Genomic DNA, 16,063 nt, shown 5'->3' with positions numbered 1-16,063 from the left:
GTATTATTAAGTAATAATGTTTGTGAGAATGTTTTGAGTGTTGAAGGTGAGGTATTATAATATTATCAGGTAAGAATGTTCGAGAGAATTTTTTTGTGAGTTTGTTCAAAGTAACTTAAACTAATATTATCCAGCAAGAATGCTTGTGACTGTTTATTCGGGGTAATCTCCAAGCGTACTCAACTTACTTGGAAAATTATTTCATGTTATTTGTCATTTCCTGACAATTTGGTTTTGGGGCAATACCCGGGAGAATGTTCAGTTATAGCATTTATAGTATTTAGACAAGGTTTTAATTGTGATTAATTGGATAAGATGTTAGTAACAATTGAAGAGCATTACTAGGCTTGTTGTTTGTATAAAATTGTATGTTTACAGGGAGTTAGAGTCAAGTGTGGTAATTGATATTTTAAGGTTTATAGGAGCAGGTCAAGGTTCCTTCTGTTATAATACGCAATAGATAAATAGGTGATGTCTAGTGAATTCTAAGTGTGCAAGTAAAACGAGAAATAAGATTCTTTGTATGTCTAGATTCGTAACGAACCTTAGTGGTTATTTGTTGGGCAGCCGGTAGTTATTGTGGCACTATTATCTCCGAACATCTTCCTTCGGTCTCCTCCAACGAACATGTGCTTAATTGATAATTATTTTCTAACGCCTCATCCCTGGAAAGATAATTTCTTTCGGATGGATATAGGGTATTTGTTATCACGTTTTGTTCTGACAATGGAATTAATATTCTAATGGTGGATCAAAATGTGCGAAAACTGATTATTACATGAGAAACTTTTTTCGCTATGACATGTTTTTCCCAAAGCATTGGACGACACTCGAGATTTTTTTTTCTTTTTGATACACATAATTCCAATTTCCTTTCTTAAATTTTAGAAAATTCTTCCAGAAGGGGTAGGAAAATGGAGGAGTTAATTCTTCTTTTTCTGATTTGATGGACTAGTTAGGTATATGATGACTGTCTAAACGTACAATGCAAACATCTTGTTTACTTATACAAGTTCAGAGCAGAGGGTGCAGAACAATCCCTTTGTGTGGTCTGTGTTCTAAACCACTTTGAATAAAGAGCTAAGAAAGAGTCTCAAAATGTTTCGAGTGGAGAATTGTAATCCATGGGGCAGAAAATTACGCAAAAGTGATGAGAGAAGACTGGGAACTTCTTAAGTGTGGGTGTGGAGAAGAATAGAGAGAATAACTGGGTTGAACGGGAAACGAATGAGAAAGTGTTAGAAATAGCGAGAGAGCAAAGAACAATTTTAAACGTCATTAGAAAGAGGAAAAAAATTAGTTACGCCATTGGCTGAGAAGGAACTCTATGATGAGGGACGTGGTAAAGAATATTAAAACATAAAATTCTTATATGAAGATGAAGAGGTTAGTTGAAGACTGCGGTCTTTAGTTTTTCGTTGAGTTAAGTAACTTACCAGTAATAGCAGAATAACCCACAATGATGATGATACTAGTTTCAGTTGAACTTGTAAATTGAAAATTAAACAAAATACAACAATTTCTATCAAAATCTTTTTTCTAATAGCTATTATTGCAATTTTTGACACAAACTGCAATTTATTCAGATATGAACAATTTATGCACTTGTATTCAGTTTCTTTACTTCTGACGAGATTATGATATTTAATGAAACTTGAAGGGAAAAACATCCCACATTGCTCTTGAAAAATTAAAGGTAAGAGGGGAAGAAAAGAGTGCTTGCGGAAATCCTTGAGATGATTCCTCGGAATAGAGGCGTGAAATTTAAGTTTAATTACCGCTTTCAGGGAATATGAGCGGCACATTAGAACCTTTTTTTCCTTCTTATGGCAGCCATCTTGGTTTCAATCAAGTCATTCTACTGGCAAACCCGAGGAAACGTCCGTCCATCTACAGAACCTTATCATTTAGCTCAGCTATGATCTTTGAGCCTTATTATATTCTGGTCACTTAGAACCGGGAGTAGGTTGGAAGACGGAGAGAATTTTAATGCGCAGTAGCAAGAAGCACCCTCTCGTTTCTAGCTCGAACCTATCACAATCCTTCTTCAATAAGTGGCCATAATGTATGGAGTTCAAACGTTGTGATTATATTAATTTATTCCTCCAATTAGACGTGGAATATTAGTTTTTCGTCAATAATAGGTGATAACAGTAAGGTCAATTCGTACAAGTAAGATTTTTGTTTAGAATGTATAACTATTTTAAAATTGATATGGGTGGAAAACTACGATCTCAGCATGGTGACCTCCAGCTGCATCGCCACATTTCAGGAGAGAACCTTAGCTGATTGTGGGATAAGGTACAGAAATTGCGAGCGGGAAAACATTTCATGTCAGCAGCACCTGTCAACCCGTGATACCGGCTCTGTTCAAACACATGTTTTAAAGATACAGGAGATTCCGAGCACACAAGAGATAAATTTAGAGGAGGTATCTTAATTTTTATTTAATTTCCAAATCATCATAATGATTGAAATTATTATCAAAAATATACCAAAGAATTTTGTTTAGTTGACTGAGAGACTTAAATCCCCTTAGCCTCCATGAATGTTCATTGCATGTGGCATTTCCAAACACACGTGTAACGAAGTAACAATCATTTAAATTTATACGTTTAAAACATTTCTGTTATACGTACGGATATAATGAAGAGACTGACATGCAACAATATATTTCAACTATTCATTATAGACAACATTTACCTAGCTTTTAAAATTAAACAGTTGAATCCTAGTAAATAAAACATTGCTTAACTTGGTATCGTTTTGATATAGACATGATGCAAGTTCTATAATATGCTCGATAACAACTTGATGAAAACGTATGATGAGGATATGGAATGTAGGCAAATATTACGGGTGATTTGTTCTGTAACGGGTGTATACGGATGTATTGTTGTCATATTTCTATTCATAAACCCGCGAGCTTTAAGCATCACACTTCCCTACCACACTCTAATGCAATGTTGGGTTAAGTTCTCTCAGACAGTGCTAGCAGGCGGTCCATCATCTGAGATGCTCCCACTCTAGCCAGGCAAGAGTAATTCTAAAGAAAGACTTATAACTTACCTAAGTGCAGCGCTAAACACTCCAGCAATAAACAACCCTGGAAGGCCTGGGATACTTTTCGTCTTGTCCATCACAAACAAAGGAAGTAGTTGATCGCTGGAGTCTATGACCTGAAACAATTCAACGAATAAGCAACACGTACTGTGCTTGAAAAAAGACAGGGAACGATTTAAACAATGCATGTATTTTGCAAAGGTGGTTCCGTTCTAAGGTGATTATAACAGCAGAGAGGCAATTAGTAACAGTGTTAATTTCAGTGAAATCGCCCTTTTGAATGTTTCATCTGTCTTTCTTGCTGGTAAAGCCAAGGATGTTATAGAATATCGGATCTACCCATACGTATCTTTATCTTGTGAACTCAATGAAACCAAAAAAACAACAACCAAGTATCGTCTGAGCCGGCATGTCTGTTTAGCTACTCTCGTTTCCGCCATGATTGTTGGCTCGAAATATTGCGATCTTACTGGCGCGGAGAGAGTGGAGTGGGTGTGGCGAAACTGTGACGCATGCTTCACGATTCTGTTGTATGGGCAAATCCTTTATTTTATAACATCCTTGGGTAAAAGCACTGACTACTTCTATCATCTTCTGTACAAAAATGCAACTAACAGCAACGTAGACCAAGAGAAGCAACGCGGAAAAGAGGAAAACTAGATATAATTTATAATATATATCTATGCATATATAGAGGGTGTCCTACTCGAAAGAGGCCCCACAAACGTGTAGTAATTCTGCTGAAATTGTCTTATAAAACATGTGTAGTAATTCTGCAATACACATGGTTCAGTGATAAGGCGTGGATCCACCTCTCTGGCTATGTAAACTCTCAGAATACACGTTTATGGTGTAATGAAAATCCACATGCAATGTCCGAGTAACTCCTGCATTCACAAAAGATTGGCGTGTCGTGTGCAATATCACAGTGTCGCATCATCGGACCAATTTTTTTCGAGTCTACTGAGACAAGCGTAGTTTACATAGAAATGTTTCGAGAATTTGTGAACCAGTTGGAGATAAAGAACTTATACCAAAATAATACGTCTATAATATAATAATAAATAGAATAGTATTAGCACTGCCCCCGGAATACCAAGTGTGTCCCCCCGGAACATTGTTTCTCAAAGAAACACTGGTCCCAGCAAGTCGGCTACCGTACAAGGACGGTAGGACAAGTGTAGTTGGGGATTCGTTGTGTGTTGATCTGTATCTGTCCCTGCAATGCCGAGACTGTTCAAGCGAACTTTTATTGTGCAATTAAGTGTTTTCGACCGTGGCCGTACACTTATATTGCGAGACGCCTGGTGGTCATTCAGCAAATTCCCTCTTGCATGGGTCGAGAGATGATAGTGGTCCATCGGCTGTGTACACGACGGGAAACATAGGTTAACCTGGTAGTTGCAGTTTTCGGGCCATGCTTCTCCAGGCTGTCTTGTATGGGGATAATAAGCTACATACATCAATCATCTTTGATATCCGTTTAGGAAAGTACGACTAAGGAGTCGCACATTCCGAATGTCGCTACCAAGCCTCGTCTTCCAGAAGGATAAAGCGCCTCTGTATATCCCAGGACACTCCAGCGTGCAGTATTCGTTATGGACCGTCTAGGTTTTTGAGTTAGAATCCCATTAGGCAAGTGTAAAACAATATGGCGCTTGATTGTCAGCCGGCTCCACCAATAGCTAAACACAACTACACTAAGATTTAGGGTGAATATGTTATACCATATCTCAACGAATATTCAACATTTGTACTATCTTTTACCAGTTTTAGTAGCTGGTTGTGTAGCCGCTCAAAATGATGTCAATTTTAATTCTTAATCTTTTTGTATACCTAAAAAAGGATAATTTATAATACTTAATATACATTGCAACACACTTAGGGGGAAGTCGAGGAATCAGACGTAGCCATCAGAGTTGCGCCCTCCCCTTGCCTCACCTGCTATCGTCACTAGTTGCTTGTGCTATTAATGTGAGTAGTGCATGTTTTTAAACTCTCTGTTTGACAGGTTCGGGATATCCCACAAACACGATGTTAGTTTACTATCATCTACCGTCGCTTTATGTATCAGTTTTGGGTGAGATTCGTGAATTCTTTTGTGTACTCCTAAATAAGTTTCCAGCAGTACTTACGCCTGAAGTGAGTGGATCACAATCCTTGTATGAAGCGTAGATAACGAGTCCCGTGTAACTGCAGATTGTCACAAAGCAAATGATTCCAATCGTGAACAAACCGACAGAGCTGAAAAAAAGATCATTAAGATGTTTTTAATAATTACGTTTAGAATCTACACGTACTCTTATGTCCAAAATTATTGTCGCATATTTATACATATATTGTTGTAGGAATATAATTTGAAAACGAATTTACCCGGTATTTCCTATAATGTTAATATGTGTATAATCGTCAAAGACATATGTGTGGCAAATTTCGTGTCAAAAGATCAGTAAATAAGAACAATAAAACGAAAATAAAATTTTCTGGTCCATTTAGCAACATTTGGTTCTACTCATTCTAATTTTCGTATTTATAATTCTTTCCCTATGAAATTTACCACAAATTTACATTTCCCGATTATACACATAGTATCAGTATTAAAAGTACCCTGCAAAATCGTTATCAAATTATATTGTTACAAGAAGACAGTTATAGATATGCGACAATCATTTTGGACATGAGTGTACATCATTAAAAATATAGTTTCTTGATGACAGAAGTCAGGCTGTCCATCCGACAGAGTAACCATAATATTACACAAGTCTTGAGTGCATAATAATATCAATCTATCCTTTGATCTTTCAATTTTCCAGTTTTGAATTTACTTTTTTGAACCAAGGAAGGACCGAATATTATTAGTTTTGCTCTATTTTATCTCTGTTGTACTCCCTTAGTGACACCACTTAGTAGACACAGTAGGTAAACGGGTTCAGTGGTGTAGGAAGAATTTCATCAAGTAGCAAGTTTTAGCTCCCAAGTTTATATTGCTTGAAGATTTTTTAATACATACTTTATTACGGTAAATTTTTATTTTTTCATAATATCTTCTTGAAGGGATTGGATTAAAACCTGGAAACCTATCCGTTTGCGTACACCACTGAACGTGCTAGAACTCAGATAAGACAAGACTAAATGACAGAATATACATAAATTAACCAAACAATAAGTTACACGAATTTTCTATATATTGAATTAATTATTTATTGTACTTTGTTATATTGAAATATTTTGAGTGCATGCTAATTTATTATTATTATGATTAGTCCCATCTCGAAGATGTGTTATAATATATATATATCAGTAGCGATTCGTAGTCTGTAGAAGCACCGGTGCAATATCAAAGGTATGTAGATGCGCGCAAGTGTTTCCCTCCCCCAGAGTTTTATCCAAAAAATATTCAGGAAATATGAAAAGGAAAGTCTTTTTAAGCTATATTTGTATATTTATTGATTGAAGTGTATTCTCTAATATTGATTTAATGTATAAGCAATTTTCTTTATTTGAAACAACCATTATAAATGTACGTTCATAAACTATTTATATACCCAGGTACAAAACTTCTACACTCGTGTTATTGAACAAGAGATAAGTTGAATATATAGTATGTGCTGTAAGCCCTGAATGATGGCGTTAACCCAAAAGAAGAAAAAAGCAAGGAAATTGCATATATTCAAGCAAGCAGTTAAACAAAAATTATTTAATTAAATAAGCTATGCATTATTTTAAAATAAAAGGTCTTTCTTCGTTTTTTTTCGAACTTCAAACTTTTATATGACTTCATTGAAATCTGAAATGCTGCTCGCCAAGTTTTTCTGAATAAAAGCATCGCTACCGCAAATATTTTTCGCTTTATTTTCTTTAGGGTACAGAAATACGTCTCTCCGATAATACGCATTTTGTTAGCATTTCTTTGTATGAATATAAGGGACAAAAAGTCCATTTTCAGTAACCACGTATTTTTGTCTGCTGTTCTACTATAAAGAAGCATGAAATCTAAGATGCTTTCCTTCGAAAATAATAATTTAAAAAATAGTTTAACATTCCAACAAATTAGGCTAAAGAAGACAGATGATTATTGAAAGTGAATGATTTGAGATTAATTTTTTATGCTTTTCGCCGGAAATCCAACACGGGATCATGTGCATGAAAGACACAGAGCTAGGAATTAGACCAGTGATAGGACTTTTTCTCCTTCGAGACATGATTTACTAAATATTAATATTTGGAAAGATTTGTTAGTTTTCAATCAATGGGAATTAACCGTGAATTCGAAATCACTGAATTTGATGCTGAAAATATCTTGAATATGGGAATTTCTCTATTGTAATGGTAGGTATATATCTCAAAGTAGAAAAAAGGAACGAACTGCGATTGCAAGGACTAGATATTTCTGCTATTATCAATGTTCATTTGATTTGATTTGGTTTACCATTCATTCTGTACATCATATTATATGTATATTTGACTAGTGTGTCTTCTTTATTTCAGTTCTTAACTGTAACGATGTTTTAAATTGGAGAAATTTTGTGAAGACAAAATCAAGCAACCTCTTAAACACAAAAATAATATGTATACTTCTGTGCATAGTAAGATTATCATTCTTTCAGTGTCACAAAATATTTCCTATAATGTAAATTACTTGCGGCCCGTGGTTCGATCCCAGGTCGCGTCTAGTGGGCTTCGTGTTGGACGAACATCGTATACGTGTGTTTCCTCCCACTTTCTTCATTCCAACATTTCATTCATTCCCATCATCTTCTTTAGTATATGGCCATAAAAAGCATTGATGAGAAATTAATTACAAATTACTTAACTGGGTGGAGTGGGAAGAAATATCATAAATATAGTATTAAATCCCGTTGACTACATTTATACATACTTCCTGGTGTTCCATGTTGGAATCTCTTGATTTCATGGCTGGTAATATGACAATACATCCCCCCCCCAGAAAAAGGAAAACATCTTGTTTGAAAGAGAACCGATAGGAACAGTTCTTGAGGCAGTAAACATTCTTAAAAACTGCACCGATACAAGCACAAAATTAAAATACACAATTATTTTATATTTTGATAATTCCTCTGTTTTAATCATAATGAATACTTAGGACCACAACCACCCAACTTTGGGAGGGCAAAACTCCCCCGATATTAAGAAAGAAAGAAACAATACTACCACTAGACGCGTATTTGTTCTTTGCGAGTTTGTTTTGCGAATAAATTCTTTCTTCCAAGCGTCTGTATGTTACCCTATCAATTGAGTCAAGCGCTGCCAAGCGGAGGAATTCGTAACTATTACAGAAGCTGACGATACGCCAGTTGCGCAACGAGCTGCAACTGCAAACAGGCACCTCATGTTAAGAGATAGGCGCTCGCCGCTATATGCAACTGGAAATGTAAATCTCTCTCTTTATTTCAGTTTTTTTAATTCAATTTTTTAGAAATGCATCAATACTGTCTTGCGCCCAAGAGCAAAGGTTTATTTTTTACTGATACACTACTTTAATACCTAAAAATATAATATCTAATACCTAATACCTTTTTTAATACCTAATATCTTTAGTATTAAACAAATATCCGGTTGCACAACCATGCAACATATAGTACCAGCCGCCACTGATATATATATATATATATAGATGTTAGTGCCGGTGTACCAGCATGAAATCTTTCTCCTGACCCTATTCCCCAATTATCTCACCTCACTATAAATTGATAATCATCCACTATCTGTTTCTTCTATTCTATTTATATCTTCTGACAGAAGAAGCCATGTATACTTACATTCTAGCCTGTTTGATTCCAGGTACAGATAAGTATCGTTGTACCATAGTTTGAGCAACGGCATTACAGCCTGTCCAATAGACATAACCACCAAACACAAGGCACCAAACCGTGTGGCGTTCCAATGGGTCAACATCAAAGCTAATAGAAAGGAGAATAAAAGTACATATTAGGTTACAATAATGATTATAGAGAAGTTGGAAAATTATTTTGTGCAAGCAATGTGAAAATTCAACTATTCGTACGGATGTTACAAGCCTGAAAGCAGTGTTGCTACATAATAGAAGTAAATTCCACTTTCCTGTTGACACTCAGTGCGTGCGGAAAATAGTTGTAAGAGTTGACTATTATTGCTGACAAAATCAAGTATGAAGATCATCGCTGGATAGTTATGGGGACTTCAAAACTGTCCTAACTATCTTAAACTACTATAAAACATACTGACAACAGTCTTGCTATACAAACAATCCCTGGGTTTTGTGCTTTTGGGATGGCCTAGCGAAATATTTTTATTGAACAAAAACTGACTGGTCACTTCGAGCAATCATTGCTTCATGTAAGAAAAACTTCTCCAGTAAGAGTCTGGTTCCTCGTGAAAACGTTCCATTGCCACTCTTCCACGTCCAACTGGGTCTCATAAAACAGTTCGTGAAGTCTGAAGATGAGAAATGTTTTGAAATATCTGTTATCCAAGTTTCTAAAATTGTCTGAGTTGAAATTGAAAAAGGAAGTTTTTACAAGACTAGGCATACGAAAACGTTACTATCTGATTTTTGTTTCCAAATTTCATGAAAAAAAAAACTGGAAGAGAAGGTGGGATTTCTTTAAAGATGTGGCGCATATTTTTTGGGGAAATTACAAAGATCATGGTTACAAAAATATTATACTATTCATGCTAATTGCATTGAAAACTCAAAGTTGAAATATGAGTCTGAAGATTAATGTTAAGTTTCGTTAACATCGAATGAGCTTCATCTTGCGTGTCTAAATAGCAAGGGGTGGATTTGTTTGTGAGAAAATTGGGCTAGGTAAAAACCCCAGATTTGAGGACTAATAACTCGGGAATCAGAGGTTTCACTTGACCACATTTGAAATGGTGGTGTATCTTGACAAGCTCAGTAGGCGTATTAAATATTGTGACGTGCAAATTTTTGATTCTGTGTTATAATAATCGGTGTTTGGACAAATTTTACTTTGATGGCCAATAACTTGAAAACCAAAGGTCTGGTGCATAATATTTAATATGCGTATTAGGTTTGTAAAGCCTACCAATATTTCAAATATGTTTGAAGTCGAATGAGTTCCAACGAAGGGCTGCAAAACATTATTTTCCAAAAAACAAAACTTATTAAATGTCATATTTATTCTTAGAGAAATCAACATTTTAAAATCAATAATAAATATTTTAAAAGTCAAAATTCAAACATAAGTATTATCAGGCGCTAAAGGATAAAAAGAAGTTTGAAAACGTTTCATAACTCAGTAACCGTACAGAAAGTGCTCAAAAGAATGTCAACAATAAAACAAGCTCAAACATTAAGAAGATTAAAAAATACTTCTTTTCTGCTACCAGATACTAGTAAATTTTAATCGAGTCTTTCCACTGTCCTGAGAAAGGCGTGATTCCTGTCTATACTTGAGACATAGTATAGACTCAGATTTTGTTGTACTACTGGCGTCGATTCCTGGGCCGCAATTTTTGGGCCCGCAGGACCAAGAAATCTTTGCTCAGAGTTTTGTTTGGATATGTGACAACAAAATACAAATACTTGGCCATCCCTACCTCACCGGCGCTGCTATCCGACATACCTAGCCACAAGACAGAAGGAACAGAACGATTCGAATTTTAGAAATAAAAAGTTAAACAAACATGTCAAACAAGGAAGAGAAAAACGCTACTGATGCGACAACTAGGAATGGCCAAAATTTTCCGGAATCGGAAATTTCAGTTTCCTGAATTTTTTCCCTCTTACTTTCCGGATTCCTACCTCCCCCTCGGCTTCCGGAAAGTAAAAATTCCGGAATTGGCCATCCCTAGCGACAACATAGGCCTTCCGCAAGGCGGCGATGTGAGTGCCGTGTAATCAATCATGTGTCAACTTGTTTCACTGCGATTTGTTCAACTAACATCGAGATTGTTCAACTACTACGCGATTTGTTCAATACTTTCTACCTGTTTTTCGATGTAACCGATCTTGAGATACAACACTGGAAGACTAAATCTCGATATTCCAATGAAATTTCCAGTTTTTCTCGAGTTGCTGTTTGTCCCGTTGTTCTCACGCATACTTCAATTTATCCTTATAAAGTGCAAAGGAAATGCAAAATAATTAAATGGTGCACCTACTTTCCAAATTGTATTCTTCCGCCTTCTTGGCCTTTTCCCCATACTGTAGCTACGCCACCTTCGTCAACACTTCCTATAGCAACCACCACGACCACAGCTATGAACATAAGAACTGTCTGCAGGGTGTCTGTCCACACAACTGCTTTCAATCCACCCTGGAAAAAAGTTCAGCAATAAAATGATAAAATAGGCTTTTCTCAGGACATTTCAGAATTTGTTATGAGGAGCAGTCATATGAATATTCGCTAAAATTTAGAAACAGCACAGTTAGCAGTAATGATAGACATAACTTCAAGGGTAATCAACAGGAAGTGCCAAGTTGGAATCCTACACGGAAACGGTTCAGTAGTATAAAATAACGCCAACACTTGAAAAACGACGTATTTCGCGTCGGTATTTTATTTTTCAATAAACATAAATCGATCCTTTCTCCTCAACATGTTGCTCATCTTTCGTGCATTTTACCATTGGTGTCACCATTTTCTAACTACTGCTCCACTCTCGTGAAGAATTTCAACCTGGTGCTTCTGGTATTTTGAAACCTTGCCTATTTAGTGTTACCAACTTTAAGGAGAATCTCGCACTGCTCCTAAATTTTAATACATTTTTATGGTTTTAATTTTACTCTTCCTACTAAATGCGATGATTCGTGAAGGCAGTATTATATGAGGTTGCATGACATTGCAGATCCATTGAAGATCTTATAGGATTCAGTAAAGAGTATCATCCATGACCAACATGGCTTCAGGAAAGTTTGTGCGCGCTGGGTGCCAAAACATGAGTGAGAACCATAAACATCTTTAAATAGGCATTTCCGTGACCCATCTCACACGATATGCTTACGAAGGAAATTTATAAACAGGCGATGAAAGCTCAATATTCCTACGGACACCTGAATTAAAACGCCAGAGCATGACATGGAAATATCCATTGTTACCGCCGGCCAAGAAATTTAAAACAACATCTGCCACGAAAATAATGGCTACTGGTTTGGGTGTTATTCATGTTGAATTTCTGGCCAAGGGTACGAGCATTGCTGCGGATACGTACTGTTATTCATGCACAGGCTGAAAGCAGCCATACGTAACAAAAGAAAAGGGACGCTTGAGGTGTTACTGCACGATAGCGTACGACCATATATAGCCAAACGGACCCGTACCACGAGTTTTAATTGAAAAATTCTTGACTATTCTCCATATAGTCCTGAATTAGCACCACCTGACTACCGTTTGTTTGGACCACTAAAGGAACACTTCCGTGGGCGACATTTTGACATATTAGAAGAGGCACAACAGGCTATAGTTACCTGGTTACGAAACGTAGAGTAACATTTCTTTGCAAAGAGCATGAATGACTTGATGTCACGTTGGAATGCATGTTTGGACCGTAATGATTCCTATGCCAAATGTTAGTGTGATACCATGTGTGAAACATGGTATAGTCTCAGATATTTATCTCTGTACGCTTTTCAGTACCGGTACATCGAAAATTCACTTTATTTTTGATACACCTCTGTACCTTTCTGTCGATCTAGGAAGTATTAAATGCCAAAACAGAATTTAATAGAATTTTAAGAAGAGAATGATATTTCGATTTTTTCTGTAACTACAAGATGATTAGATCTAATTGCTCATGACTCCCTACTTTGAACATACCAAGACGTCGATTAACATTTAAAGATCAAACAATGCTTATAGAACGTTTTCGTTGTATACAACACAATAGGGTATTATTAAAATTTGAAAACTGGATATATTTTAAATAATATCTAATTGGGATGAGGTGTAGAAAGATTAGCAGAAGTAAACACGAACGTTGGTTAGAATTTAATGTTTCTTTTTCACATCTACGCCACGTGGGAGCGACCTTTCCTCCATTGCCAATTGAGCTCATGACAATGCACACGTTAGTCATTTGACCACGACTAGCTGCTAGTAGAAAGCTTAGATATTAAGATAACATACCAAGGAAGTATCTTGACTTAGCCAGAAAATTGTTAACGAAAATATCATATCTGATTAATATTTTTTTAGTTTATTGATTTCGTACTATCCTAGCATTTGCCTCTTGGTAACTTGTAAAAGTCTTTGTCAAACTGAGCCATCACTAGCTTCTAATATAGGATCTCCTGATTGTGTAGTAGATAATTATGGTAACCATCACACCATATGTAGATATGGTAATCTACATCAGCTGCTCTGATTTATAGTGTGGCAATAAATTATGGAAGCAATGGTAGAGCTGAGTACTCCACTTGTCTGTGATTATCAGCAACAATTTTTTCAAACGTTCCACTACAGCCCTTTGATGTTTCTTGAATATCTATAGCAGCTGCTGCCGTAATTACCTTCTCCAAAAAATGGTACAGAGACTTGATTTTCAAACTACATTCCGAAGATTTTAAACTTTGTGAAATGGTAAAATCCATGGATTGAGGTAAGATAAAGTGGTGCCGTCCTCTGGGACACATGTTATTAAAGTAGAAGTATTTCACTGTCTGTTTCTCTATTTCTGATAGAACCATGTAGTCTTCCTGATTCTACCTTTAATTATCAGCTCATTTCTAACGGAAAACGCCCTAATCTCATCGCTCTCCTACCCGACACAAACATACAACTCGCCTGTCTCACGTAGCGTCTACTCTTGTTAAACCACATTCCAAGGAGTCAAGTTTACCTCTATTAGCGCTATAATGGGTGGTCCCATACAGCAGTTCCTTGCAGTCGTAAAGACGGTTTGGTCAATAATTTAACGCTGGGTGATAAGGCAGTGTAGGTTGTTTATTATGTGGCAGCGTATGGACTTACTATAGTGTGCAAAGGAAAAAAAGGATTGAGAATTGATGGTGAAATCTCTATACAGTTCACAAATTTCATGATTTTATACATGTTTGTAAATGTTCAACCATAGAGATCTCGACTATTCATGAAGGGAGTAGTGTGTGATTCAGAACTATTTAAATCTCACTTCCCATTGAGGCTAGTGCTCATCTAACGTGGTCATTGATTTCACTTCTTGGAAACTACCATTCAGAGATATCATTTTTTTTTCAGTATCAAGTGCAGACAATATGATTGATCGCTTATAATTTCTTGGGTATCTGGCCGCGTTTTTATTGTAAGAACAATACTAAGGGAACAATATAAGATATACTCTTCCTACCAAGAGATGTTATAAAGAAAAATTAAATATTTCAGTTTTATGTCACACGACTATGCCGTGCAAGCTAAAGGCGACGACGATGATGAGAATGAAAGAAATGGTGGAATGAAGAAAATGGCGGGAAACAAATGAACCCCGAGAAACCTACGCACATGGTGTTAGTTCTCCACAAAGCTCACTTGGCGCGAACTGGGATTGAATCACGGAGCCTACGCACCAGAGGTGAACACTCTACTACTGAGCTACAGCAAACCTAGAAACTGTATACAGAATACTATATATGGTCACTGCATATTCAGCTCCTTTCACCATTATGCGTAAATTGAATTGTAGATACGTAGGCTGTACAATCCTCGTTTCTATGAACCTTCTCGCCTAAATTTATTTAAGAAGACATTTTGGCTACAAGAGTAAACTGAAGGCTGTTGAAAAAGATGGTATTGTTATGAGAACACAGATTTTATGAAAAAATAATAATTAATGGAGATGCAAATAAGTTACAGGTTCTTTTTTGTGATCAAGTGTAACAGAGAGAAGAAAGTCTTGAGATTCTAATCTTAATGGTTTATTATTATGTTTTCTTTTCGAAAATGGCCTGTCCTGAAGAACAAAGGTTACGTATAAGCTAATGGGATTTTTAATTGCTAAAGACTCATAGTTTAGCATTTGATTGAAAATTAATGAGTAAAAAAATTGTAATAGAATGAGGGAAATGGAGTCTTGGGCATTATTGGTTTTGACATCTACCAAGAGAAACAGACGGAGGAAAATAACGAATCCACTGACAAGGGACGTATGCGAAACGTGATAGGTAGGTTTTTATGAAAATTGGTACCCTGACTAAACGTGGATCGCTAATCATCGTGGTGATATTCACTCGATGCGGAAATGCCTTGTTTACCCGCTACGTATAATACATATACGAAGCAGTGACCAGGTGAGGCTTTGCCGAGTTATGCTTCAAAAACGCCAGAAAAACGCAGAAAGTGAAAAATGTATGCAGGTAACCTGATACCTACCGGAAGGGGACACGCAACCAAGAACACGGTAGTATTTAATAGTGTCACACAAGGAGTGTTGGCATGCCAACACAAACTTTTAGCTTTTCATATAGAACGTATATCATTTAATGGCATTAAAACAATTGGCATAAAACGTGAAATAAAATAAGCAAAAAGTGGGCTATCAGTGTTGCCAAATAAGGAAGATATGAGAAATTGAGAAATTATGGGGTCCATACAATGAAACGAACAAATGTATAATAACAACAAGACTGCAGAAGTTCCAAATGTGCAGTAGGGAATAACCCACAGCATGTACAGCATCCAGTGATTAACGGGCTTGATACGTCATGTCGAGTGCGCAGCTAAGGCGAGAATTGTGCGTATTTTGCCATACTTTCTGTCGCTTTTCTGTTGTATGCATTGGTGTATTACATTAAAATACTTTGCACCTGTATATTACTGGTAACCTGAGTGTAGTGTGTTTTATCTTCATCGCTGTCCCACATGCTTACAATACGTTTCCTACAATCTCGACTGACACCTATCACACTTCATTTACCTTTGTGAATCAATCCTGATGTACTTTCTTGTCACAGATTTGTTACCTTTCGTGCCACAGCTTTTCTGTAGTCTTTTCAGTTCGCCTGCATGCCTTCGTTTCTGTGGTTTGGAAGACATGCAGGTTTTAGACAGTTTGCAACCTCTAG

General features: G+C 36.4%; 1 protein-coding gene across 1 annotated transcript in view; it reads right to left on the bottom strand.

Moving 5' to 3' along the window:
• The window catches only part of LOC145667740 (sodium-coupled monocarboxylate transporter 2-like), an 86,912-nt gene that overhangs the window by 35,276 nt on the left and 35,573 nt on the right, over positions 1–16,063 (bottom strand). The window contains exons 7-10 of the mRNA XM_081735183.1: positions 11,191–11,345; positions 8,844–8,984; positions 5,199–5,307; positions 3,070–3,179 (exon numbers count right to left, since the gene is read on the bottom strand). Of these exons, the coding sequence (XP_081591309.1) occupies positions 3,070–3,179; positions 5,199–5,307; positions 8,844–8,984; positions 11,191–11,345 (515 nt within the window). The remainder of the gene's footprint in view (positions 1–3,069; positions 3,180–5,198; positions 5,308–8,843; positions 8,985–11,190; positions 11,346–16,063) is intronic.

Source organism: Thermobia domestica, chromosome 13 (genome assembly GCF_964235325.1).
Source record: "Thermobia domestica chromosome 13, izTheDome1.hap1.1, whole genome shotgun sequence".
Classification (NCBI taxonomy): domain Eukaryota; kingdom Metazoa; phylum Arthropoda; class Insecta; order Zygentoma; family Lepismatidae; genus Thermobia; species Thermobia domestica.
Note: the sequence above shows the minus strand (reverse complement) of the source record. Positions and strands in the feature narration are given on the sequence as shown.